Raw genomic sequence first — 27,553 nt, forward strand, 5'->3', positions numbered from 1 at the left:
AGCCAATATCTTTGTAGGAAATATGTTGTCTGTGTTGTCTGTTTCTTCACCGATACCTCTCTTTAAATTTGGTTCCATCACATCTGATTCCCCTTGAGTCTAATCCTAAAGAGAGACGTGCTCAGAGGGGATTAAATTAGCTCAGATGCTCCCTTAGGTTCCCCTCCCACCCCCACCCAGCATCTTGTTTAAAGCTGCAAAAGCAGAGTCCAGTTTAGCCCTGCTCTGAGCCAGAAGCTCCCGATTTCTTGGACATGAGCATCACGTAGCCCAGAGGTTGGGCTCTGGGCAGGGCAGGCTTTGTGAAGCCCTTGGTACTATCCTGTGGGCCAGCCCCCACCCTCTTTGCAACTACTCCTCAATTAACCATCATCTGTGGACAGAAATCTCTGTTTCATCTATGTTTTGCAGTCACTGCTCCCTCATGGGAATAATAAGTTTCACATGTACCATCCCCCACTCCTCCCCCAGATAAAGTAATACTTCCTCTTGCTTCTCGTAAAAGTGCCCCTTTCTGATTACTAGAAAGTCATCTAGTTTCCTAACTGCCTAAGAAGCTAAGTATTCCCCTTCCTCACAGCCACGTGACTTGCAGAGTCTGATTGAGTTTGATTATGTGCCTTCTCAGCATCTGTCTTCCTGGACTGAATAGTGTTCTAATCTTCTATAGCCCTTTACTCTCTTAAAATCAAAGAGAACTGAGATTTCTAGTACTTTCTAGCTGCATTGGCAAGGTTACCTAAGCTTTAGTTCTGTTTCCTCATCTGAAAAATAGAGAATAGTGATGTTGACTCCACAGGTGGTTTGAGGTCTAAGGAGATAACCTGGTCTCCATGCTCTTAAGTGGGGGTGGAGCAGTGGGCAGGGTCTAAAAGTCAGGTTAAGACCAGGGGAAGGTGAAGATCAACTAGGTTCAAAATTAGCCAGTGTTGGAAAAAAACTGGTTAAAACTGAGTAAATCTGTATTCGGGGATTATGTAATCGGAAAAGTATACTATCTTTGAGAGTCTTAGGGTAGGGGTGGTAGTGAAAAAACAGTGACATCAGTGGGATGGCAGGAGATGGCAGAGCTTCTTAGAGTTACTTTCCTCTCATTGCTTAACAGTAACTAAGGATCATCCCCCCTTAAAAGATGGTCCTGTGAACCCAAACTACTTTCAGATTGCTTTACATCTGACCTTTTTAAAGTGTTCGCTGCCCTTGGTTTGTGAATTAGTTGAGTGATTATATCACACCACCACCCCACACATCCCAAATTCAGCAGAATGGAGCTCCCCTCGATTGACTAGTAGCCCTTAGGAATGAGATGTATCTTCCTACTCCTGTGAATGTAACTGAGATTACTCTCCTGTACTCTGCTGACTCCCACTGTTCACTTGAAGCCACGCCCTGGTCATCTGCCCCTCACACTGGCACAGGAAATGCCCTCATTGATTGCCTTCCTCTCTGTGGTAAAGGTCAGAAGCGTTAGCACACTCGGGGCTGACAGTGCTCTTCCTCGTCAGGATCACTTCTAAAATTTGTGATAGTTTTTTCTCACTCCCCTAATGCCCAGGGGAACCAGGGTCCCTGCTCACCAGCCTCTATCTGGGGAGGTGCCTGTGCCCTGCACCACCCCTTTCTCTAAGCCCTGGCTTAGCACTTCTGCCGCCCAGGTGTAAGCCTCTGTACCAGCCTTCCCCTCACACGCTGCCTAATTCTGCAGGTTCATGGGTTGGCTCATGTAAGCCTGGAGTTCCATCCCTGTAAATTGGGCTCACTGGGAGCCTAAAGTGAGCCTTCTCCACCCCAGAACCGAGCCCAGAGGAGTTTGTGCCTCTGGCCTTGGCCCTGGGAGCACCAGCTAGCTGAGCTCAGATGCAGTCAGCTCCATCCGCTCCCCTAACTTCACAGGGGCTGCTGACCAGCTCCCATCTTCATAAAATTCATCTGTTGCCTTTTCTCCTAGACATTCCAGAAGGATTAGTTGGCTTTAGACACTTTAGTGTCTGAAGAGAAAATACTGAACCCCCAGTGAAAAACCTGTTTGAAAGTTCCTACTAAAAAAACAGGTGTCATTCTTAAACTGTCAGAAAGTTAGTCATATTTGAGGAAGTAATGAAATGGCCATAAATGATGTAAGCTTCACAACAGGCAAACGTGTTTGCAACTGCTGATGTCTGGAGAAGAGAGTTGAGGAGTCGGCTCTGAGGGACCAGCCCTGCAGAAAGTCCAATTAGGGCTGCTTTTCAAGGGGGTGATTGTCCTCAGTGGTGTGGACGCCCTCCCCCACACCCCTGGGGGAGCAGGGGTGTTAGAAGGCAGTGTTCAGACGGCTGCCTCCGACCCTTCTGACTGCAGAGACCCCTGCTTGAGTTGAATCTGTGGTTTCCACACCCCCTAGATTGCTATTCCAGACTTTCTTCCTGTGAGTGGGGCAGGGGTTCCAGGCTCTATTAGTGGGTCTGTGGTCTCTAGGCAAAGCTTTCATAGCTTCATGAGAGAACAGTGGTGTCTGCGAGATATGGCTTTGGTTAACAAGCTGGGGAGGCCTCTCATAAATTTCAGAGCAACAGGAACTGAAGGGCTTCAAAACTCCAACTGCAGATGTGCTTGGTATGAGGTCTGTTCCGCAAACCAGAGCATTTGATTTTCCAGTCCGCCCACGTGCGCATCAGACCCAGTGGCTGGAGGAGAGGAGGACAGGGTCTGGAGCCTGAGGGAGGGGCAGCCTACTCACTCCTCCCTGCCTGGACCCCCCAGGGCCTCCTTGGAGTTTCTGTTGGCCTCACCTTTCTTTTCCAAGTGAGGTGGGTTTTTCTGTTTTAAGTGTCTAGCCCTTTCCTTCCTTCACTTTGATATTTCCTTGAGTTTCCAGAAAGAAGAGAAAGAAAAACTAAGAGGGAGAAAGTAGAGGAGGGTAGAGCAAAAATAAGGAGAGAGAAGAGGGGAAGGGAAACAGAGAGACAGAGGCAGGCGGGAAGACTCTTTCTCTGGGAAGATGCTGGGAGTCGGGGTGTTTCCTTGTATCCTCATAGTTATGTATGTAAATGAAAGCTGCTCAGTCGTGTCCGACTCTTTGTGACCCCATGGGCCATGGAATTCTCCAGGCCAGAATACTGGAGCAGATAGCCGTTCCCTTCTCCAGGGGATCTTCCCAACCCAGGGATCAAACCCAGGTCTCCCACATTGCAGGTGGATTCTTTACCAGCTGAGCCACAAGGGAAGCCCAAGAATACTGGAGTGGGTAACCTATCCCTTCTCCAGGGGATCTTCCTGACCCAGAAATCAAACCGGGGTCTCCTGCATTGCAGGCAGATTCTTTACCAACTGAGCTACCAGGGAAGCCCCTCATAGTTATGTCAGTTACCAGCAAATCTTCCACCTGATGTGACCGCCCACCCTGCCTGGCTATAAGGCCAGCAACCAGCATGTAAGGCACACTCAGAAAGCGAAGCCATCTTCTCCCCTCCCAGCCATGCCCAGAGCCCCTTTTCTCCAGAGCATCCCTGGAGCTTGTGTTAGCATCGGTAGGACAGGTCTTGTCTGTGAGCATACCGTGCGGCAGTGTTGGGGTTTTCACTGCAGATTCTAGTGGTATGTGAGGCAAATACCTATAAAAGCCCCAAAACAGGAATAAAATCTCCCCCTGACCTATAGGGAACTTCGCATGCTGCGCAGGGCTTTTAGGTTTCTCAGCCCAGGAGGCTTAGCCAGGCTTCCCCCTGAGGTTGCTGCAAGTGCAGAGGGCCAGGAGGTGGCCCAGCCTCGGACCATGTCTGGTCCCCTCCTCCCCATCCATTTCCCCAGCACAGGTCACACACCCCCAGAGCCATTGGATGGGAAACAGGAACCACCCTCACTGCACACACTGAGCTGCTCACGGTTAAGCACCAGGATGGCACCCAGTGTAGACCTTGAGCTAAATGCTCACTCTTGAAATGTTTGGGATGGCACATGAGGTCAAGCTTATGTGACAGAATAGAAATAAAAAGTTTTCATGAGTATGTCTTTGTGTGTGTGTGCGTGCATGCGCACAGGCAATGTGGGACTGTAGCCCACCAGGCTCCTCTGTCCATGGAATTCTCCAAGCAAGAATACTGGAGTGGATTGTCATTTCCTTCTCCAGGGAATCTTCCCGACCCAGGGATCAAACCAGGGACTTCTGCATTGTAGGCAGATTCTTTAATAACTACGCCACCAGGCAAGCCCAGTTCTCCCAAATGGTGGACTAAGGATGAGTTTTATTCTCAAAAATGTTTTACATTGGCACTTACAAAAGGTTTCTACAGTGATGTATCACTTTTGTAATCAGGAAAAAGGGGGTTTAAAATAAACAATATTTTAGTGATCATGATCATCACCTAGCATCTCTTGGTCCCCTCAGCACTGGGGGTTGAGTCAGGACAGTGGGATTGTGGAAGACCAGGAGGCTACCTTCTAAGCATCAGACTCCTTACTTCATCCTGCTCTCTGACTGCAGGGAGCAAACCAGCAGGTGTTCGCCTTCATCACTGTGACGAGGGCAGGGCGTTTCCCCATCGCCTGGGCTCTTTGGCTCTTAGCTGTTGAACAGCAGATGGTGACATTGGCAAGTGTCTGCGCTGCCTTCCTGGAAGATGTCGTTCCCCATAACACTTGAAGTCCCCTTCGAAAGCAGCTGTAGAAGTTGCCCTCCGACCATAGACTCGGGCAAAGCTGAGCCTGCCCTGCATATGCAAAATGGGTGCTGCTGCTGCTGCTGCTGCTAAGTCACTTCAGTCACGTCCAACTGTGCGACCCCATAACCGGCAGCCCACAGGCTCCTCTGTCCTCGGGATTCTCCAGGCAAGAGTACTGGAGTGGGTTGCCATTTCCTTCTCCATTGCATGAAAGTGAAGTGAAAGTGAAGTTACTCAGTCGTGTCCTACTCTTCGAGATCCCATGGACTGTAGCCTACCAGGCTCCTCCATCCATGGGATTCTCCAGGCAAGATTACTGGAGTGGGGTGCCATTTCCTTCTCCAGCAAAATGGGTGCATTTCTATCTAATGGACTGTGTGCATCCTTGCATAGATGGCCTGGAGGCGTGGAACATCAGCACATGCTCAGGACTCTGATGTGTCTTCATGTGTAACTTGATGCCTGACTTCTTGGTTCGTTTAGACCCCTGCCCTTGTGTTCCTTTGCTCTGCCCTTCCATTCTCACTGCCTGTCTCTGTCGGTCTCTTTCTGTTTCTTCCTCTTTCCCCCACTTCCCTCCTCTGCTCCCTCTCTCCACCTCTGTCTCTCCTTCCCTCTGTCCTTTCTGTGTATCTTCTCTCCTTCCCCCCACCCACCCAACAGTCCCTCCCTCCCTCTCCATCTCTCTCTCTCTTCCCCTCACACACACACACACACCTTTCCCACTTACATCTCCTTTCTGTGGTACCTATTTTTATAAAGCCTCAAGTCATTTATGAGATGAGGCAAAATATCCATAGATAGAAGTTAAACAAGATCGTGACAGTGAGTCTCCTCCTGCCCCACCAGCTCTGGGGAGTAGTGTTCCCACAGACAGATTTCCAGTGTTCCTTTTAATATGTTTCTGTTGACCTGACACTTCACCACCAAGACCGTCAGCGGATTCTAGGCTTTAGTATCACAGGGGAGCTTGGAGAGCTGGAAGATAATCGGCTCCAACAAGGGTCCCTTTCAGGAACCCTGTTGTTTTACTCTTCTGAGAGGCCTCTTGTCTCTCTGTTGTTTCCTGTGATACTAGCTTCGTTCCATGAGTGCCCATCAGAATCACCTGGAGGGCAAAAGGTACTGTATGTCAATTCTGTCTCAATAAACCTGACTTAAAAAAAAAAAATCACTTGGGCTGGGCAGCTTGTCACACAAATTCCTAGGCCCCACCCCTAGGATCCTAATCCCTTAGTCTAGGGTGGGGCCCAGGAACTTGGCTTTCTGACAAGCTGCAGGGATGTGAAGCTGTTGGCTCACAGATCACACGTGAAGGAGCCTGGCTGTGAGCCCTGACAAGGGAGTTGCAATAGCCACTTGGAGGCGGTTGTCTAAAAGGCCTTTTGTAGAGCTTATCAAAAGCCTTTTTCGACATCTAATCAAATTAGATCCACTGGTCTCCAGTCCCTTCATCTCTCCATATTTGCCCCTTGACGAGTTTAGTGAGCACAGAAATGCTGGTTATGTGCCCTACAGCAGACCCTTTCAGCCTCGACTTATCATCCCAGTGTCTGCTGTCAGCAAGTGACCAAGCCACTCATGAACCACTTGGGACCAGGACTCGCAGGTGACTGTAATCAGCCCCCATCTCCTGGAGGTGACTGCTGGGCAGGAATGTGCTGCAGGCAGGAGCAGGGCTGGCCACCTGTCCTGGGTTGCCCCCTTCACCTGGCTTTGGGCTTCTCTGCTGGTCTTCACATGTGAAAGTCACTATCTTCAGTGACTGAAAGGCACCCCTGGACTTTTAGTTGCACTGCAGTGAACTTATCAAGATTGCCAGGAGAAATATCAATAACCTCGGATATGCAGATGACACCACCCTTATGGTAGAAAGTGAAGAGGAACTAAAAAGCCTCTTGATGAAAGTGAAAGAGGAGAGTGAAAAAGTTGGCTTAAAGCTCAACATTCAGAAAATGAAGATCGTGGCATCTGGTCCCATCACTTCATGGCAAATAGATGGGGAAACAGTGGAAACAGTGTCAGACTTTATTTTCTTGGGCTCCAAAATCACTGCAGATGGTGACTGCAGCCATGAAATTAAAAGACACTTACTCCTTGGAAGGAAAGTTATGACCAACCTAGATAGCATATTCAAAAGCAGAGACATTACTTTGCCAACAAAGGTCCGTCTAGTCAAGGCTATGTTTTTTCCTGTGGTCATGTATGGATGTGAGAGTTGGACTGTGAAGAAGACTGAGCACCGAAGAATTGATGCGTTTGAACTGTGGTGTTGGAGAAGACTCTTGAGAGTCCCTTGGATTGCAAGGAGATCCAACCAGTCCATTCTGAAGGAGATCAGCCCTGGGATTTCTTTGGAAGGAATGATGCTAAAGCTGAAGCTCCAGTACTTTGGCCACCTCATGCGAAGAGTTGACTCATTGGAAAAGACTCTGATGCTGGGAGGGATTGGGGGCAGGAGGTAAAGGGGACGACCGAGGATGAGATGGCTGGATGGCATCACTAACTCGATGGACGTGAGTTTGAGTGAACTCCGGGAGTTGGTGATGGACAAGGAGGCCTGGCGTGCTGCAATTCATGGGGTCACAAAGAGTCGGACACCACTGAACGACTGAACTGAACTGAACTGAATTGAACTGAACTTATGGGGAGAGGAGGAGATTATATATTAGAGTGGTCTGGTCACATGTGGGGATTCATTAGCATCATGGGATTGTGGGTGCTGATAACAGAAGAGCTAACAGTGAGCATAGTACTTAATACATTTGGCCTCGCTCAACCTCAGAGCCACCACGAGGCAGAGGACTCGCCGTCTCACAGAGGTGGAAGCTCAGAACAGCATCCAGGCAGCAGAGGCAGGACCCTAATCCATGTCTTTCTGCCTCCTCAGCCCAACGTCATGACCTCTAAGGCCTCTGCATCAAGGATTCTGCTGTTTTTTTTGTTGTAGTTGTTCAGTTGCTAAGTCATGTCCAACTCTTTGTGACCCCATGGACTGCAGCACGCCAGGTGTACCTGTCCTTCACTATCTCCTGGAGTTTGCTCAATTTCATGTCCATTGTGTTGGTGATGCTATCTAACCATCGCATCTTCTGCCTCCCCATTCTCCTTTTTCCTTTCATCTTTCCCAGCATCAGGCTCTTTTCCATTGAATCAGCTCTAAATATCAGGTGGCCAAGGTATTGGAGCTTCAGCATCAGTCCTTCCCATGAATATTCAGGGTTCATTTTCTTTAGGATTGACTGGTTTATTCTCCTTGTAGTCCAAGAGATTCTCAAGAGTCTCCTTCAGCACCATAATTTGAAAGCATCAAAGCTGTGCTCTTTAGGCTCTGTTTTTCCCATGAGAATTATGAGTTTTCCACAATTGTGATACTTCTAGAAGCAAGTCATAGATAGATAGTAACATGAGTTTACTATTTCATGATGGTTGAAAATCTTACAATATGAAATTGGAGTTTAATTCACTCAAAAACACAAGAGCTCCATGCACATATATTCCGCCCCCCCCCAAAAAAATAGAATGAGCTACTCCCTAAATGCCCATATAAGAGAACCGTTTGAAAGATGCAACAAAAACATCTGTCATGCCATCTTGAAATAGCTACCTACTGTGTCTGAAGGGTTATTTGGACAAAACAGGGCTATTGGAGTCTAATAAATCCCTTTGGGCTGGTCAGTAGGTGACGTGTGGTTCCTTACAGTGCTTCTGAGCAGCCTGAGAGGTCTAATGATGCCCCAAGCTCCTGAGAGTCACAGAGCTCCGAGTGGACCTGACTCTGTTACCTCTCCCCACCGCCACCCTGGCTTTCCCAGTCCTGCCTGTGCCTCTCCTAGGTGGACTTGTATGCATTAAGTCCTCTTCACGGCATGATCACAACCTGTCCTACCACCCCAGAGAGACCCTGCCGCCATGTTTCTGTAATCCCTCCCAGACTTCTTCAGGTCTAAATTTCTGTGTGTTTGCATAGAATCATACTATACAGACCACACTGGAAATGCACTACTTCTCTTATAGTTATATATCATGAACATCTTTTTGCATCATAATTCTTCCTCAGCATCAACTGAATGGTTAAATAGTACTCTTTTGTAACTTTCTTCAGTTTCCTGCCTTTAAAACAGATTTTTATGGAGGCTGTCTTTTAAAAAAATGATCTCTATCATTTTTCAAAAGTAAAATTAGGTTGTTCTTGGGGAATAGGCTTTAAATAGTAAAATTGCTGTGATATCTCTGAATTACACTGAGGCTTTTGGGGAGGCTGTTTTGTTCCTTACAAAGCTAAGTAAGTAAAGCCCCCCTGGAAAGCTCACAAGCAGGTTCTGGACTGGCCGTTAGATAATTTATGAGAGCTGAGGAGGAGATGCTGGTAGGGACTAGACACCCCAGCCATCCGGGCTCCTTCTCCAGGGGGGTGGGGACTGGTGGGATGTCTTGCTGTGTCTTGAATCTGAGCCAAATGTCTTCTCTCTCCCCAGCAGACCCGCCCGTGGCTGCAGCTGTGGTGTCCCATTTTAATGACTGCCCAGCTTCCCACAGTCAGTTCTGCTTCCATGGAACCTGCAGGTTTTTGGTGCAGGAGGAGAAGCCAGCGTGTGTGTAAGTGTCCCTTGCGGTCTGCAGTGCTGGGGCTGCAGGCATCCCAGCACCACTTAAAACAGCATTGACCTCCACAAGCCGTGCCAGAGCCGCCTGAGAGCCCTGGAGCCAAACCTAATGGAGAATCAGAACAGTGGGCCGAGGGACAGCTTGCTTCAGCCCTGCTGGTCCCGGCCCAGAGGCACTGAGGCTGGATTCCTAGGACGTGGAGCCTGGGTGTCTGCATTTTTAACAAGCATCTCAGGTGGCTCCTGGGTTCAACAAAGTATGAAACTTCCTGGATTCAAGTGAGGTTTTTCCTTTTTTTTTTTAAATTGAAATATAGTTGATTTGGGCTTCCCAGGTGGCTCAGTGGTAAAGAACCTGCCTGCTAATGCAGGAGACACCAGAGGTGAGGGTTCCATTTCTGGGTGGGGAAAATCCCCTGAAGGAGGAAACGGCAACCCGTTTCTCGCCTGAAAAATCCTATGGACAAAGGAGCCTGGTGGGCTACAGTCTGTGGGGTTGCAGAAGAGTCGGGTGTGACTCAGCCACCTGCGTAGTTGATTCACAGTCTTGTGTTACTGTCAGGTGTGTGGCAAAGCGATTCAGTCGTGTATTTATATATAGAATACATGCATTCTTCTTGAGATTCTTTTCCATGATAGGTTATTATAAAATATTGAATATTGTTCCCTGTGCTATACAGTAGGTCCCTATTATTTACCCATTTTATATATGGTAGTATATATCTGTTAATCCCAAACTCCTAATCTTGGATTCAAGTTTAATTCACTACTTAGAATTTTTGGAGAGCAAGACACTGGGTTGGATCCCTTTGAGTGGCCAGTATCTCTGAGATAAGGTCTGTGCCCTCCGGCATCTTTACCACACAGCTAATAAAATAAGCCAGAAAGGCACACAAAGGGTTGGTGTGCCTGATTGGCAACAGAACAGAACAACTTGGGAACGAAGATGGGCGTAGCAGGCCCAGCATGAGGCGGGGCAGGGGTGGGGGGTAGGGGCAGGGTGCAGGGAGGGTTGCTTCTTAAAATATAGCTGAGCCCACCCACACCCACTGAATCAGAAATCTCTAGGAATGGGACCCAGGAGTCACATTAGTTAAAAGCCACTAGTAATTGCAATGGTCAGCCCGACTGGGCAAGAAAGGCACATAAGTAAAGCCTTCTAGAGCAGCTGTTGGACTTGGGCTGATGGGGAAAGCAGAGAAGTTACTCCAGGCCTGGGCACTCATGCATCCCAACCCTTTGCATGCACTTCCAGCTTATTTTATTAGCTGTACTATACTGTTATGGGTCAGTGCGGCCATAGCAGGGAGGAGACAAACCTGCAGGTGAATTGGAGGCCAGGGCCTGTTGGAAGTGAGCCTTTATTCTCTAGCCAGTGGGAGCCATCAGTTTGGGAAAGGGATGTTTTAAGAAAGTTAACCTGTGCATGGTGGAATACTGTAAGTTGGCCCTGTACTCAGCCTTGGCACTGTGGACATTTGGGGCTGGGTAACCCTTTGTTGTGTGGGCACGCCTGTGTGGCTGAAGGATGTTAGCATCCCTGGCCTCTACCCACCAGGTGCCAGTACCACTTCCCCCCAACAGTCGTGGCAATCAAAAATGTCTCCAGCCGTTGCCAAATGTACCCTGGGGTGGGGGGCTTTGTGGAGGAGGCAAAATTGTCCTCCACTCCCTTTAAGAACCATCCATCTCTACGAAAATGCCATTTTTATAGGTGGAAAATGGAAGTCAGCAATTTCATATGATCCAACCTAATAGTACCAGTGTGTGTGTGTGCGAAGTCACTTTAGTCATGTCCAACTCTTTGTGACCCTATGGACCATGGCCTGCCAGCCTCCTCTGTCCATGGGGATTCTCCAGGCAAGAATACTGGAGTAGCTTGCCATACCCTCCTCCGGGGGATCTTCCCAACCAGGGGGATCGAACACACGTCTCTGGCATTGGCAGGTGGGGTCTTTACCACCAGCGCCACCTGGGAAGTCACTGGTACTGGTAAATAATACTAAATGTTAATAACAAGCCAGCGTTTATTGAGCTTTGCTTCATGCCAGTCACTGTTCTAAACTCATGTAATCCTCATGATGACCCCAGGGCATGGAGAGGTTGTGCCCTTATCACAGAGGAGAGTGCACATTCAGACCTGGCTGGTCTGGCTTCTAAAGCTGCTTTCTTATCCACGATGCTGAAGGTATCAGAAGACTAGCCGAGGGGACTGGGAGAGCCTGCCACAGTAAGTGGTGGTGGGTGGGACTCTCCTTTTCCTGAGGTACAGCTGTGTGAGACTGTGCAGTGGCCCCTTGGGGTACCTCTGGGCCTCACTTGGAGGGGCACACTGGCCACCTTCCTCCAGGAGAACTAGATAAGGCCCCAGGTCACATCTGCAGAGCCAAGAGCCCTCCTGCCCACCCCATAAATACAAAGCATGCTGATGGCAAGAGTCATTGTCATTCATGATTACCACTCTTATGAAAATACACATGGGAGCCTTGGGGACTGATGGGGCTGTTTTTGTTACTTGCCTGATCATTGTGGAAAAACACTGGCCCTGAAGGAAGTGTGACTTTTTAGCCCAGATCTCAGGAAGTCTCCAGTGCAGCAGGTGGAGGGTCTTCTCCCTTCCAGTCATCTCTAGTGCCAAGACCTCAGGCTACCCCCGGCTATGCGATGAGAGGGTCTTCTTTGGAGAGAGAGGACAGTTCTGGCCAAAATTGTGTCAGAAGGTTAGTGTTTCCACCAGATCAGGGGCTGTTCTAAATGTTGAGAGCTGGCAGCCTTGAGCCTGGGTCAGCAGAGACCCAGAGCGATAACCCTACCTGTGGCTGAGCCCCATTGGCTCGTGGAAGCCTTCTGAGAGTGGGACACGGGGGGGCGCTCTTGTTCTCCTCAGCCTGGGTGCCAAGCTCTGCTTTTGGTTCAAGGAGATCATTGCCCATCACATTTACACGCCATTAATGTTGGTTTTCTGGACAGCTGGCCATCTCTCTCCCCACTCACACTGTAACTATTACTATAAATAATAATAGTAGGCTCTGGGTAAAAACTGTAAGCCCCAGCTCCGCATACAGTGACTCATGCCGTTCTCTCATCCTTCCTCTCAAGTAGAGATTCTTGCCCTTATTGTGTAAATCAGAAGACTTAAGCTCAGAGAAGTTAGGCAACTTGCCTGGGGGCCCAGAGCCCATATACTGTGGAGCTGGGATTCAGTCCCATCAGTTCCAGCCCCCAAACCCATGTTCTGTTTTGCTGCCCTGGAGGACACTCCTTCTGCCTCAGCCTCACAGAGTTCACCTCAAAAAGCTAAGCTTTTGTTTCCAGGAAAGGTATTGACACTGTCCCTTTGCAGGCAAAGCTTCCTCCAGGGGAATGTCAGGGTCATTCCCAACCTTGTTGCCCTGTGCACAGACTCTCAAGGATTCCTTCCTCTGGGTCAAGGGCAGAGTCTATAGAATCCCCTTTTGCAGTATGGGGAAGCTGACCGTCTCTGGGGAGGCACGGCCATGCGAGACTTTACCTCGTCTTTACCTCAGTTTCCCCATTGGGTCTTGGCAGCCTAGGGGCGGTATTCAGCGCACAGACGTGTTTCGTGTAGCAGTAGATGAATCTGAATTATTCTTTGGTGGTGTTAATTAATTGCTTGCATTTTGGAAGTCAGGTTTACAACTCCAAGCAGACACCCAGCTTCTCTGGAGCACAGCCTGCCCTCTCCAGTTCCTCAGTTTCTACCTCTGCCCACTGCTCCCTGACACCGAAGCTGCTGCCAGTCCATCATCCTGTCGCCTTTCTTTTCTGCTCACAACAGCCAGCTTTGATCATTTCTGTCAAGCTTGCCGAGGGCAGGACCATACCTTATACCTTTTTGTAGTTTCAGTACTTAGAAGAGTGTTCTAATTCATTCATTGCCACTAGATCAGAAATTCTGAGTCTATGCAGAGAAAGCAAAGCCTGCTGTTCCTGCCCTTAAGAACCGCCCTAGCTCTGGGGTAACTGACACACTCATCCTAGTCAGTAAAACTCAGAAACCTTGAGGTTAAGGGCATGTCAGTCATGGATTTACAAGGAAAACCCACAGGGGCCAAAGATTATAGTCTGAAAAGAGGGAGTTCTTTCTAAAATACTGTAGGCTCTTAAGCTTTGTTTTCCATAAGAACAATAGTCTTTGGGTCTCCAGAGTTAAAATGACATCTCACACTAAAATACGAAATTAAGAAAAAAGTTAAAACAAATAGCTAGTCAGAAATTGCCAAAGGTAGTGAACATCATCCTGAAATATTTATGCTCCACATGAACTCTAGATTGTATTTTTTGGTCTCTCTTTAATAAATCCCTGCTAGGTCCAGCGTTGGGGGAGCCTGGTGGGCTGCCGTCTGTGGGGTTGCACAGAGTCAGACACAACTGAAGCGACTTAGCAGCAGCAGCAGCAGCAGGCACCGACCACTTTAGAAAACAAATAGGCGAAGAACTTCCAAAGGCAGTTAGTAAAACCAGAGAAATGCAAGGTTAGGACTCAAGCACCATTTTTTCCCCTGAGGCAAATTCTGCAAAGCGTTGGTCTGCTGTTTGCAGGAACCTTCAAACAAAGGAAAACAGTTGAAGGAAGCCACCCAGGGGACAGGTTTTCAGGGTTCCAGTGTTGGCAGCCAGTGGCAATTCGCTGAAGTGTCTCACAGTCCAAAATGCCCCTCGGTGACTGAACTCCCTGACTTTCCCACTGCAAAGTGTGAAAGCACATTGCTGTCGGCCAAGGAAAATATTCCACCTGGCTCTGGCCACAGAGCCATCCACTGGGATCTGAACAGTCGAACACCCAGGGCGGGGTGACCGCCTTCAGTAAGCCCACAGACTGCCTGCGCAGCCGAGAACATGCCTCCCAAGAGACCAGGGCTGGGGGCGGTTTTCCTGCTGGTGCTTAAGCCACTTCACATAGATCTATCCTCTCAACAGCCAGCAGGTAGTGGGGTTAGGGGGAGAAGTTAGGACACCGCCCAACCACAGACCTTGAGGAAGTGCACGCCTTCTCTCTGCCCTCACCGGAAGCAGATCCTGGGGGTCACACACCAGGCAGGATCACACAGCAGTTAAAGGCCTAAGTTTCAAGGTCAGACAGACCCAAGGGACTTAGCACCATTAAGCCTCAGTTTCTTTGTGTATAAGATGGGGAGATGAGTATTTCTCAGGATTGTAAGGAGGCCCCAGTGACCATAACGCATGTAGAGCTTTTCCTGTCCAAGACAGGAGCCACTCCCTCTGTGAGGCTATTTAACTTATTTATTAAAATTTCATTTTTCAGTCTCGCTAGCCACTTTTCAGGTACTTACTACCTCTGGGCTGTGAGTGGCTACTGTATTAGATGCCACATATACAGACACTATTTGCATCATCACAGAAAGTTATTTTTAGATTTATTATTTATTGAAGTTGAGTTGACTTATAGTATTGTGTTAATTTCTGCTGTACAGCAGAGTAACAGTTATATACATGTATATATTCTTTTCCATTATGGTTTATCCCAGGATATTGAGTAGACCTCCCCGTGCTATTCAGTAGGACTTGTTTGTCTATTCTTTGTGTAATAGTTTGCGTCTGCTGCTGCTGCTGCTAAGTCGCTTCAGTCGTGTCCGACCCTGTGCGACCCCATAGATGGCAGCCAACCAGACTCCCCCGTCCCTGGATTCTCCAGGCAAGAACACTGGAATGGGTTGCCATTTCCTTCTCCAATGCATGATAATGAAAAGTGAAAGTGAAGTCGCTCAGTCATGTCCGACCCTCAGCGACCCCATGGACTGCAGCCTGCCAGGCTCCTCTGTCCATGGGATTTTCCAGGCAAGAGTACTGGAAGAGTGGGGTGCCATTGCCTTCTCCGACAGCTACTAACCCCAAACTCCCAGTCCATCCCTCTCCCACCCACTGATCCTTGGCAACAGACAAGTCTGTTCTGTCTCTGAGTCTGTTTCTGTTTCGTAGATAAATTCATTTGTGTTGTATTTTAGATTCCACATATAAGGGATATCGTGTGGTATTTGCCTTTTCTCCTTCTGACCTACTTCACTTAGTGTGATAATCTCTAGTTGTATCCATGTTCCTGCAAATGACTGACTGACTTCTTTGTTATGGCTGAGTAGTATTCTGTTGTATCAATGTGCCACATCTTCATCCATTCATCTATTGAATTACTACAGAAGGTGCTGTTAGAGCATTGGGGAACATTCAAGCCCAGTTCCCAGCAGAGTATAAGAGCAGCCTTCATCAGCACCGTCACCATGGTGATCAGTACATTGTTAACTATGACCACAGCTGAAGGATTCAGGTCCTGCTGAAGGAGCAGTGAAAGTCAGTAGACCATGAACCATGAGGAAGCCCCTACCCCTCCAGTACACTCCTCCCCAAGTGCCCCAGGCAGAGAGGTTATCAGTTTCAGTTTAGTCCCTCAGTCGTGTCCGACTCTTTGCGACCCCATGAATCGCAGCACACCAGGCCTCCCTGTCCATCACCAACTCCTGGAGTTCACTCAGACTCACGTCCATCAAGTCAGTGATGCCATCCAGCCATCTCATCCTTGGTCATTCCCTTCTCCTCCTGCCCCCAATCCCTCCCAGCATCAGAGTCTTTTCCAGTGAGTCAACTCTTTGCATGAGGTGGCCAAAGTACTAGAGTTTCAGCTTTAGCATCATTCCTTCCAAAGAACACCCAGGACTGATCTCCTTCAGAATGGACTGGTTAGATCTCCTTGCAGTCCAAGGGACTCTCAAGAGTCTTCTCCAACACCACAGTTCAAAAGCATCGGTCATGGCAAATCTTGTTCTTGAGGCCAAGAATGTGTGCTTAGTCACTCAGTCGTGTCCAACTGTTTGTGACCCCTTGGGCTGTAGCCCACTAGGCTCCTCTTTCTATGGGGATTCTCTAGGCAAGAACACTGGAGTGGGTTGCCATGCCCTCCCCCAGGGGATCTTCCCTACCCAGGGATGGAACCCAGGTCTCCCACATTGCAGGTGGATTCTTTCCCATCTGAGACACCAGGGAAGCCCATGAATACTGGAGTGGGTACCTATCCCTTCTCCAGGGGATCTTCCCAACCCAATAATCAAACCAAAGTCTCCTGCATTGCAGGAGGATTCTTTACCAGCTGGGCTTCTGGGGAAACCCCAAGGCCAAGAATGGGTAAACCCAATACAAATGTCCTGTGGCTCAATGTCCCCACTCCTACCACAACCCTGTGGATTTTCTCCATGGTTAAGGCAAGTTGGTATAAATATTTTTCTAAAACCTTAGTCCCTAACTTTGGTCAATTTGGTCCTTGGCCCCCATATTAAAGACTTTATCTTAGGGTCCCTGCCAAAAGCCTTGACTAAAATTCAGAACACTAGCCTCCAGCCAGAGAGTACATCATTGTTTATGAAGACAGTGTCTCTCAAGAGCCTTTAAAATGCTCTCATTCTTTTATTTACATTTTTAGCACTCATACAGCCCTTCCTTAGTGTCAGGCACTTCACAAGATGTTAACTCATTTAATGCTCATAACTCTATGAGGTAAGTTTTGTTACTCTGTGTTTTACTGACACAGAATCAGTGGCACAGAGAGGTTAAGTAACTTGCTCAAGGTCACACAGGCATTAAGTGGGGAATGGGATTCAAACCCATGACAATTTGGCTCCAAGCCTAAACCATGCCTACAATGCAGGAGACCTGGGTTCAGTCCCTGGGTTGGAAAGCTCTCCTGGAAAAGGAAATGGCAACCCACTCCAGTATTCTTGCCTGGAAAATCCCATGGACGGAGGAACCTGGTTAGGCTACAGTCCATGGGGTCGCAGAGAGTCGGACACGACTGAGCGACTTAACTCACTCACTCACTATACCATGCTGTGCCCACTTATGGGATCCTATCCTGAGGAAGTAATCTCAAATGCAAGCAAAGTGTGTACACAAAGATAATCCATTAGCATTATTTATGAAATCAAAATTGGATGCAGTCTAAATGGTAAGGGTTCAGTGAAGCAAACTCTGTATAAATTACTTTACAACCATTCCAAACAACTCCTGCATGTTTCTAATGACATAGTGAAATGGTGAGATGTCAAACGAAAAATTGATACAAAATAATATTTTTTTAAAATCTTAACTATGTTAAGAAAACTATATAGAAGAAGTACTTACTTGTCAGACTTTGAGGTGGTCAGATGTGCAGTAATGTGGACTTTCTTTTTCTCTCCAATCTCTTATAATTTATGTACTTTCCAATTTGCTTAGAACCATTATTTTTCTGATTAGAGGATATTTTCCTTAAGAGGGAAAAAAATTGTAAGAGCACAGCTTATATGCATTATCACCATTTCTTTAAAATTTTAAAAGGCACTGTGAACCAGGTGCAAAGGGAACTTAGGGGGAAAAACTGGGCAACTGGACAGGGCTAGAAGGTCTGAAAGCCCTGAGCAGAGGAGAAAGAGAGGCATGTTGTTCATCATTTAATTATTGTCGTTTGCTCCCAAGAAAGCACCAAAGCCACCTCCAGACTGAATCAGCACCCAGCAGAGACGGTCCCAGGGCCCTCTTGGCTGGAGCACATTGCCCCTCGCCCTCAGCCACCATGGCTTCTCAGCTCAGACAGGATCCGTGCCCTTCCTGTGCTGCACTTTGCCCTGTCTCTTTTTGGGCACCACTTTCTTTTCGGTTCTTATTTTGGGAAAACAGCCTGTATATGATTCCAGAGGCTCATTTTCAAAATTATTCGGGTTTCTCCTGCACCTGAATGAGAAGACCCATTGTACAGCTCCCACCTGGGGAAATGCCCAGAGAGAGATAGGAAGAGGGGAGAGAGGGGAGAGGGGCAGACTTTGGAGTGTTGCTCTCGAGTCTATAGCTTAAATGACCGTTCTGCCTCAGTGGTTCTCAGGCCTGGCCACACATTAGAGTCACTTGGGTGCCCAGACCAATTGGTCAGGGGCATTTCCAAGGGTGTGGCCATGGCCTTGGCATTTTCCAAAGCTTCCCAGGTGATTCTGATGTGCAGCCAGGTGGGATCTGGTGCCTACCTGAGGTCAAGACAGCAGCTGAGTCAAGCGTGAGTCATTTGTGACCAGGTGAGGTGATGCTTCCCCTCACTGTGTGATTTATGCTACAATAATTGGCATAATTAAGTATAATATTAGTAGAAGCTTAGGAAATTTTTAAAAAATGTTTGTTACCAAACCTTTTCTTGCCCACCCCACCCCTCCCCGCCCAGTAAAGAGCAACTGAGAAGCCTGCCTATATTACAGATGAGTGGTCAGGAAAAAAAAGGACCTCTGTCCATCCCCAAACCAGCAAGTCTAAATTGCCTTAGAAAGTCTAACCCTGGCTGCCCGTTGGAATCATCTGGGAGCTTTAAAAATACTGATGTCAGTCCTTACTCCAGTCCTTACTCTGACTTAGTTGGTCTGGGATGTGGTCTGGACATCAAGATTTATTTTTTTTCAAGCTCCCCAGGCCATTCCAATGTGCAGCTAGAGTTGATTTCACTGGCAGCCTTCATGTGGCTTTCAACTTTGGCTTCATCAGAATACCTTCAGCCTTTTCTTTAAGACACCCAGGCCCCATTTTCAGAGAGGCTTTGATCTGGGAGGTCCTGGGGAAAGCTCGAGTATCTACAGGCTATTCTGCCTCCCAGTGCAGTTGGGCTGGTTGGCGCTAAGACTCACTACTCTAAGAGCTCACCTAGGCTGTGACCTAGAGTCTCATGTATTGGGTTGGCCAAAAGGTCTTACAGAAAAATCCAAATGAACTTTTTCACCAACCCAATATTTGGCAACAACTCATGTAACTCTCTTGCCTCCCCAGGGAAGGTTTCATTCAGAAACATGCTGAGTACCCTATTGCAATGAGACTGGGGTTTGAATGTTTGCAGCTGTGACCCTACGGGGACAAAGAGGCATTCTTTTTGGCATGAAGACATACGTAATGAGCTCGGACCTCCACTGGAGCAGTTCTGAGGCAAGGCTGGTTGTGAAGGGCCCAGCACTCACATGTTAGAAAGAACAAGAAAGTCAGCAAAGTGTGACTCAGTCTGGGGGCTATCTTTCCTGGTGAGTTAAGATGGCATTGTTTGGGGGCATCTTTGCAATTTGCTATACCCACTGCAGAAAGACTTCTTTACAGGGCAGTCAGCAGCCCATCTTCCCTTTTGCTATGTGGTTTGTGAGTCTGCCATTGAATCAATATCCCAGAGTATCTTCCAAATCAATTTGCATTACACTGGAAAGGCCTCCTTCACAGTTAAGATCTTTAGTTTTTAAACTCTAGAATCCACTCCCCACCCTCTTTCCCCATCTGTAAAACAAGGTAAATAGCAGCCCAGACCTCACATGCAGTTGTTATTGTTGGGATTAACAGAGATGATTCATGTAGGAGTTTAGCATAGCCTTCAATAAGCTAATGTTGTAATTAGCACTAGGCTCTCACTCTTTTATTTAAATAGGATTTCTTGGAGTCCCCAGCATTGATTTGTTAGTTCATAGGGTTTCCAGAACCAAGCAGTTGAGACAGTTGAGGAGATGTTTGAATCCTCCTCTCCCAGAGCCTGTGGGTTAGAGGAGTTTAAGCTGGGTGAAATTGCATCTCCTATGGCCTGGACCTTTCATAAATGGCTGTGCAAATCGTCATCACACTCCCCTCCCTAGGAGGAAGCAACACCAACACCCAACTACAGAGAAGTCTCATTGACTTGGCCACAATTCCTGGTTAGACATCTAACAAAGCCCAGGCTCCCCAACCCTCTTCTGTTCAGTGGTTCACCAGAAATTTTGTAGAGCTCGGTCTTGCCTGGAGGAGCCTAGAGGCTAGCCTCCAGTGAAGCTGGCAGGAAGAGCAGTCACAGAGGTGGGCATAGTCCTAAGGGCCTTTAGGGAAAGACAGGCTATAGAGATCCATGGAAAGAGCTTTGGAAAATGGATGGATGGACGAATGAATGAGTGAGTCTTCAAATTATATCTTCTTGGAGAATGTGGTCTTTGAGATGGAGTTTGAGGAAGGAAGTGAGGAATAGTGTCACAGGCAGAGAAGGTAGCAGGAGCTGAGACGGACAAGGGGAAGGTAATCATTCATTCACAAACAGGTGTGTCCTGAGTGTCTGTGAGCTGCTGGCCCTAGTTTAGTTGGCACTGGGGGGCGGGGGACTGATGGGTTGGCTGAAATCTAAGTGACAGAAGATAAAGTAGAGGGGGTAGATTAGGGTCCTGCAGATATGGGGTGTTGGATGCTAAATGAAAGGAGGAGGAAGCCCACCACCCAGGTGAGAGCCATCAGGGTGCAGAGTGAAAACGCAGAATGGCTGGAGGGGGCACCCTTTGCCGCATTCTCTGTAGACACTCACAGCTTCATTTGTGCGTCATCTGTGCCTGCTGTTTATCGCCTCTCAGTCTCAAGTTCAGTCTACGCTTTAGCTTTCTCCTGGTGGGAAGGGACCAGTGCCTCTGTCTTCTCCCCCGCCTACAGGGTGAGCTGTTTCCTGACTTTGGCCTTCACGTGATCCTGTTATTAAAACCAACAACAAAAAAAAAACTTGTCCCTGTTTCATAACCCCCCCGCCCCCAGTCATCTCCCTCCTAGCCTGAGGCTGTGAGAGCCTGGGCTCTTATTCACACTTCCGTGGTCCAGATCCTTTTTCAAGCAAAGTCTTCTTGCCAGAGCTCCCGCATCTTCCTCCTCCCCAGAGCCTGCTCTCTCCTTAGGTCTGTGGAGAACCCTGCATTGTTGGACCTAGAACCTCAAATCTCCTTTACTGTTTCAAGATCAAGAGCTTAATCCGCAGTGTTTTTATCCCAATCCCGGATAGTATACTGGGGCAGCAGCCTGCTGAGTGAGCCGGAACCCAGACCCTGGGGTCCACAGATCTGGGAATGTGTTTCTGTCTCTTCCTTGGCAGAGTCTGGCTCTTTGCAACCCTATGCAGCCCACTAGGTTCCTCTGTCCAAGGAATTCTCCAGGCAAGAATACTGGAGTGAGTGGCCATTCCCTTCTCCAGGAGATCTTCTCTTTGACCCAGGGATTGAACCAGGGTCTCCCACATTGCAGGCAGATTCTTTACCTCCTGAGCCTCTTTGGCATGGTTCAGTTCAGTTCAGTTCAGTTCAGTTGCTCAGTCGTGTCCGACTCTTTGCGACCCCATGAATTGCAGCACACCAGGCCTCCCTGTCCATCACCAACTCCCGGAGTTCACTCAAACTTATGTCCATCAAGTCGGTGATGCCATCCAGCCATCTCATCCTCTGACATCCCCTTCTCCTCCTGCCCCCAATCCCTCCCAGCATCAGAGTCTTTTCCAGTGAGTCAACTCTTCTCATGAGTTGGCCAAAGTATTGGAGTTTCAGCTTCAGCATCAGTCCTTCCAATGAACACCCAGGACTGATCTCCTTTAGGGTGGACTGGTTGGACCTCCTTGCAGTCCAAGGGACTCTCAAGAGTCTTCTCCAACACCACACTTCAAAAGCATCAATTCTTTGGCTCTCAGCCTTCTTCATAGTCCAACTCTCACATCCATACGTGAGCACAGGAAAAACCATAGCCTTGACTAGACGGACCTTAGTCGGCAAAGTAATGTCTCTGCTTTTGAATATGCTATCTAGGTTGGTCATAACTTTTCTTCCAAGGAGTAAGCGTCTTTTAATTTCATGGCTGCAGTCGCCATCTGCAGTGATTTTGGAGCCCCAAAAATAAAGTGTGACACTGTTTCCACTGTTTCCCCATCTATTCAAGCAAATGACTTGACTTTTCTGTGCGAAGACTAAATGAGAAAACATGGGTCAAATGTAAATTAATCTTTAACTGAAAGCAAGTACCTGAATTCAAACTAAAAATGCCTTTAAATGAGGTACATAACGATTGAGCTTTGGAATAAAGAGCACCAGTGGGAAATTTTTCCACTAAGCAGCCTTAGAGACCGAAGCTGTGTGCTCCAGTATCCCAGGCTGTGGTCTTAAGCAGCCATTTTTGCAACATCTCCTGTTTGCCTTAAACCCATACAATACCTGTTCTTTTTACATTAAAATGATTAAAATTTTGTTAACGTTGAGCAAAAGCTATGCTCCAGGAAATACCCTGTATTTGTCCTGTGACTCCTGGCATCTGGGGTCTGGAAGCCCAGGTTTAAGGGAATCACAAATGTAAGCCCCCCGGGGCTTTTCAGGTCCTACAGTTAGGGGACAGTGCTGCTGATTCTACTCCAGTACGTGCCCCTGTGCGCTGGATCACCTGGTAAATACTTGCAGGACTAATTAGTCCTGACAAAGAAGATAAAAATCAAGCCACAGTCTTTGTCTCCTGCTGGTTTAGTGTATTTTCTTTCTCTCATCACTGGGAATTCTGAATACACACATTTAGTTTAAAAATAACCTGGTTTTTTATGAACTGCCAAAATGAGCTTCATGTCCTAGACACATTTGCTGCCTTCCTCACTCCCCCAGGATCTGGCATAGTAACCATGATAACAAAGTGCTTCAGCAGCACCTTGCCTCCGCAGATGATAAGCTGATGAGTTACCTCGTTCTCCAAGCAAGAGAAGCCTATGCAGGGGAGTCGGAGCGATTTTACCGACACCTTTGCCTCCAATAGCCAGGGCTGGAGGGGCCCCTTAGGGCTTTTTTGTAGGGCTTGAGTCTCTCCAGTCCAGTCCTCCTGGGGAGTGGGGCGAATGAGACCTCTGCCCAGAGCATGTGCTGATGTCCCTGTCTTCCTCAGCTGCCACTCTGGGTACGTCGGTGCACGCTGTGAACACGCGGACCTCCTGGCCGTGGTGGCTGCCAGCCAGAAGAAGCAGGCCATCACCGCCTTGGTGGTGGTCTCCATCGTGGCCCTGGCTGTCCTCATCATCACATGTGTGCTGATACAGTAAGTCTACACTGCCCCTGAGGCCGGGTCCCCCACCTGCCTGCCTTCCCGGGGCCATCTGCAGCGCTCCCAGATAGCAGGGCCACGTCGGCAGTTTACTGCTGTGATGTCTGATTAGTGTTAGCAAAGTGAAGAGGGATTTTGGTGAAAGCTGAGCAGTATGAAGGGCACATAGCCCGGGAGATCTCCAGCAAATGGGCCTTGACTGGAAGCAGAGCCATCTTGGAGCCTTCACCATTGTGATGGGGTTGTGCAGGGGGTCCAGAGGGAATTGGAAAAGGCTCCAAGCCTCCTGTGTACAGTTAACAGCCACACTTCCTCTCTGCAAATCCTAAAGCCACTGTTGCTGTTACTCCCTCTGCTCTTCCTCCAGACCTCAGCTGCTGCCTGGCATCTTCCAGAAAGCCTTCCTGAGCCCCTTTTCGGGTGTTCTTAGCCTCATTTGCTTGCCTATATATTCCGATTGGGTTGCTCTGCAAAGGCACAGACCCGAGGGTTGTATTTCCAGTATTGGGCCAGAACACTGGCCCGATGTTCCCTGGAAATACGGGTAGCAGGTGCACTGAGAGGATGAGTTTGCCACGACCAGAGAGTGTTAGTCTTCGGAAAAGGATCTGAAGCCATGGAGTTGCTTGGCTCGTTCTTTCATTCCTTCCGTGGGTCCATACAGTCTACATACAGTCCCTGCTTTACTGCTTACTGGCTGCTCCTGGATGGATGACCCCGTCCCAAGCCCACACAGGCCTGCCAACCTGAAGTGGCTGTTTTGGCCCAGTCCTGACAGTGGTTCTAAGTGACCCAACTGCTGCTTTATGGAGCAAACAGCTGGGCCACCGGGGTGGGGGTGGGGGGTGGGGAGTGACTGGTCCCCACTGCCAACTGAGCCTATTTGGCCAACCCAGAGAGGAGCGGCCACATAGAGCTGGTCTTTTTGGGTGGCCAACAGATCCTTCCGTAAGTGGCCCCAAAGGCCACCTCCTTGCAAAGCCCTCAGCCCTGTGCTGTGATTGTCCCTCTGGACGCTCCAAGGGAAGGATAGGTAGAGCCCGGAGCTGCCCAGCAGGCCCCTCTGGCAGACACTGCACCAGCTGGGCGCTCCTGCCAGGCTCCTACCCAGCCCGTGTTCTCTGCACCTTTGCAGCTGCTGTGAGGTCCGAAAACACTGTGAGTGGTGCCGGGCGCTTATCTGCCGGCATGAGAAGCCCAGCGCCCTCCTGAAGGGAAGGACTGCTTGCTGCCACTCAGAAACAGGTAAGGAGGCTGCCTCAAGGGAGGACTTTTCGCTCGGGAGACACTGTTGGGTAGAGAAAAGGACCACCTGCTCCAAGTCAGGGCAGAAGTTCTTGGAGGGTGAAGCAGAAAGAAGGGAGAAAAAGAAGAGGACACTTATCCTACCAAGTCAGATTCAGTTTATTCCAATGTGCCTTTTCCTCAGAAGGTGGCTCTGTTATCCTTACCTGTGACCATGTGGCCTTTAACAAATAACATCTCTGAGCCTTGGTTTTCTCATTAAAAAGATGTCGTGCAAATTAAATAAGTACTGAGATAAAGAACCTGGTTTATCACAGACTGGAGACACACAACAGACATTCTTTCTCTTTCTCTTGAGAAATCATCTTCCCTTTCCCAGCAGTGAAATGAGAGATGCGGCTTCCAGAAGGTCTTGAAGGACTCTGAGCTCTTAGAATCCTGTGATCTTCGTTCACTTTACCATTGTTCCATGAATATTTTCTCCAACGTCTGTGAAAAAGATTGGACATCTGGCTAGGATGCCAGACTCCCATCTCCAGAGCCTTCTCCGAGCATCCCTAGCTCCAGGCTCCTGGAGTCAAATAGCAAATTAATCCAGACAGGCTCTGAAAAGTCACACGTGAATGAGTTTCTGGAATGCTTGTTTGACCAGAAAGACTGTCATAAACTTAGTGTTCCTTTTTAGGAAGTGGTTCGTCAAGAGACAATCACCCCAGCCTCATCCACCTGAGGGTGGCTTCTCTACTAAATAGTCAGCTCAAGGTTGTGTGGAGAGGGTGGGGAGAAAGTGCCTGCTGCGCTCCTTAGGCCTCCTGGTGGTCTGACCTGGAGGGGACTGAAGGCAAGGGGCCTCCGTTACTTGATCTTCATTTCAAGAGCCATAGTAATTGTGCGTGAGCAGTTCTTTTGATTTAGGAATGTGCTGATTCATTGATCCTTGCAGTAGTCTTGAGGAGGGTGTGGGTAAACTGAGTCTGCCAAAGACCTCTGTGGAAGGTCTGAGTCCCTGGGGGAGCTAGGATGAGACCCAGGGCCTCTGAAGTCCCTACTCCCATTTCCTCCACTACCTCAGGGGACCATGCATTGAGCTAATGAAGATAAACATTTTTGTTTGGTCTTTTAACACCAATAGAAAAAAATTGTGTATGGCTTTTTGAGAAAGTTGATAGTATTTTTGTACCCTCAGTCTGCACCTTAGCAGAGTCATTTAGGGTGGAGTAAATTTCTTGTTAATGTCACTTCTTCTCTACCTACATTTTGAGAGAATGTTGGCTTTGAACCCAGCAATGGGTCTGACCTTGCAGAGATGGCCACCAAGGCTAAAGCCCCTCTTCTTAAGATGATGGGTATGCTCCACCTCCAGGGAACCCGGGAGAGACCAGTGCAGGAAGATGTCCAGGCTGGACTGGACTCAGGAGCTGCTGGGAACTGGGTGCACCCTGCTTCCCTGTGACAGGCACAGAGGGTACCCTCAGGGCCTACCCATTGAGAAATAAAGGGGTCTGTTCTTCAGTGGCCTTAGAGGAAGCCATTCTGCTGCCAAAGCCCTTGACTAGCTCATGAGCTGCCCACTAAGCCATTGCTGCTGAGGGAACTGGCTGCAGACGGGGCTGAATCACCTCCAGTTGAATGAAGGCCTTCAACAGTGTGTGTCCCCGTTTCCTTCTTTCCTTTGGTGCTGAAAGCACAGATTCAGGAGCTACTGCCCCTGTGGTCAAACCAGCAGAATGTGGACTTGACTGCCCAAGAGAACCCAGTGACTTGGGCTGGTGCATCCCTAGGTTTCTGTCCCATGCCAGTTTTCCCAGCCTGGCTGGAGTGTGGCCTGCAAAGCTTAACCTGTTTTTCCTTCCTTCCAGTAGTCTGAAGAGCCCAGAGGAGGAGTTCTGCCAGGTGGCCTGCAGCAGCCAGAGGGAAAAAGGACTTCTTGAGTTCGGCGCAGCAAGGGCTGCCAGGCATGGGCCAGCAGGCCTTTCCTTCTCTGCCTGCCGTCACCCGTACAGGCTTTTTGTCTTATGTGGGCCTTCCTTCAAAATTCTGTCCAGAACTCTGTCTGCTTGGGGTTATCCAATGTGACCTGGAGAAGAAATCGGTGGACCACAGTTGAAAGACTGGTCAGAAATGAATGGCACGGGGTGGACCTCCTATTTACCTAAGGACCTGTGTGCTTCGTCATCTGCATCCAGGTGTGTGTAGGTGTGTCTTGTCAGTTACGGATACCAGACCCATCTCCCCAGAATAGTCTCCATCGTGCCCGACACTGGAGTTCCTATAATTGTTACAGTTTTTTTTTTTTTTTTCCTATCTGCTTATTGGGGAAAATGGTGAAAAAAAGCATCACTGCTTTTTGCTACATGAAGACGCCAGTGGAGGAGGAGGAGCCTTACCAGTCCTCTGTCATGAAACCCTCAACCAGCCCAGTGTCTTCCATGGACAAATGATGTTGAAGACCTTCCTGAGCTGTCACCATCCTCGGAGATAATTTCTTATTTATTAGGTGGATGATGATTTTATTTTAATCTCTTAAGTCAGTGTAAAAAGCGTAAAAGCCTTTCAGACATCTACATCAATGATCCATGTATTGCTGGCCAAAAAACTAGACTGATTAGAAATGTCTGGTCTCTTTGGGACAGCTAAAACTTGGGGGGGCGGGGTGGGGAAGCACCAGGATGGGTGGAGATGGAAGCAGAGGCGGAGTTACTGATGGGAGCAAAGATTGGGGTTCAGAGATCATGCCATTTAATACACAAAACTGGTAAATGCCCTACAATACATTCTTGCTGAAAAGTTAGCAGATCTTACAGTGCAGACCTGGCACCTTATTGAGGAAGAGGAAGAGAGTCTGTGTGCGTATCTACAAGGAGGAAACACAACAGTGACTACACCGCTCTTATTAAACATATTAACCTTCTGGTGGGCCGTCCGAGAATCTGTTTAGACAAAGAGCTTTAGCAGAGAGCAATAGGCATTTGGGGTTGCACCCATGAAAGGGGACCAGTCACTTATTTTCCATGTTGCTACTTGGTTGATTTGTTGCTTTATTTTGAAAAGGACAAATTGAACTTTTCCTATTTATTTTTAAACATTAGGAGAAATATTCCAGTGATTTTATTTTTCTTTTCCATTCAGGATGCTAGGTTTTTCTTTTTTGTTTTAAAACAAAAACTCTTAATAAGCTGCCTCCATCACGTGGGTCTTGCCTTT

At 48.3% G+C, this 27,553-nt stretch overlaps 1 protein-coding gene across 2 annotated transcripts in view; it reads left to right on the top strand.

The window, feature by feature from the left end:
- Window positions 1-27,094, top strand: part of TGFA (transforming growth factor alpha) — a 111,728-nt gene extending 84,634 nt beyond the window's left edge. The window contains exons 3-6 of one of the 2 annotated variants that reach the window (XM_040224569.1): window positions 9,122-9,239; window positions 22,949-23,098; window positions 24,240-24,349; window positions 26,209-27,094. In XM_040224569.1, the coding sequence (XP_040080503.1) occupies window positions 9,122-9,239; window positions 22,949-23,098; window positions 24,240-24,349; window positions 26,209-26,216 (386 nt within the window). In that variant the 3' untranslated portion in view covers window positions 26,217-27,094. Of the gene's footprint in view, window positions 1-9,118; window positions 9,240-22,948; window positions 23,099-24,239; window positions 24,350-26,208 lie in introns of both variants that reach the window. The other variant, XM_040224568.1, reaches the window with a different exon arrangement.
- Window positions 27,095-27,553: the final 459 nt, after the last annotated feature.

This window comes from Oryx dammah, unplaced genomic scaffold (assembly GCF_014754425.2).
Source record: "Oryx dammah isolate SB20612 unplaced genomic scaffold, SCBI_Odam_1.1 HiC_scaffold_25, whole genome shotgun sequence".
In the NCBI taxonomy this organism is placed as follows: domain Eukaryota; kingdom Metazoa; phylum Chordata; class Mammalia; order Artiodactyla; family Bovidae; genus Oryx; species Oryx dammah.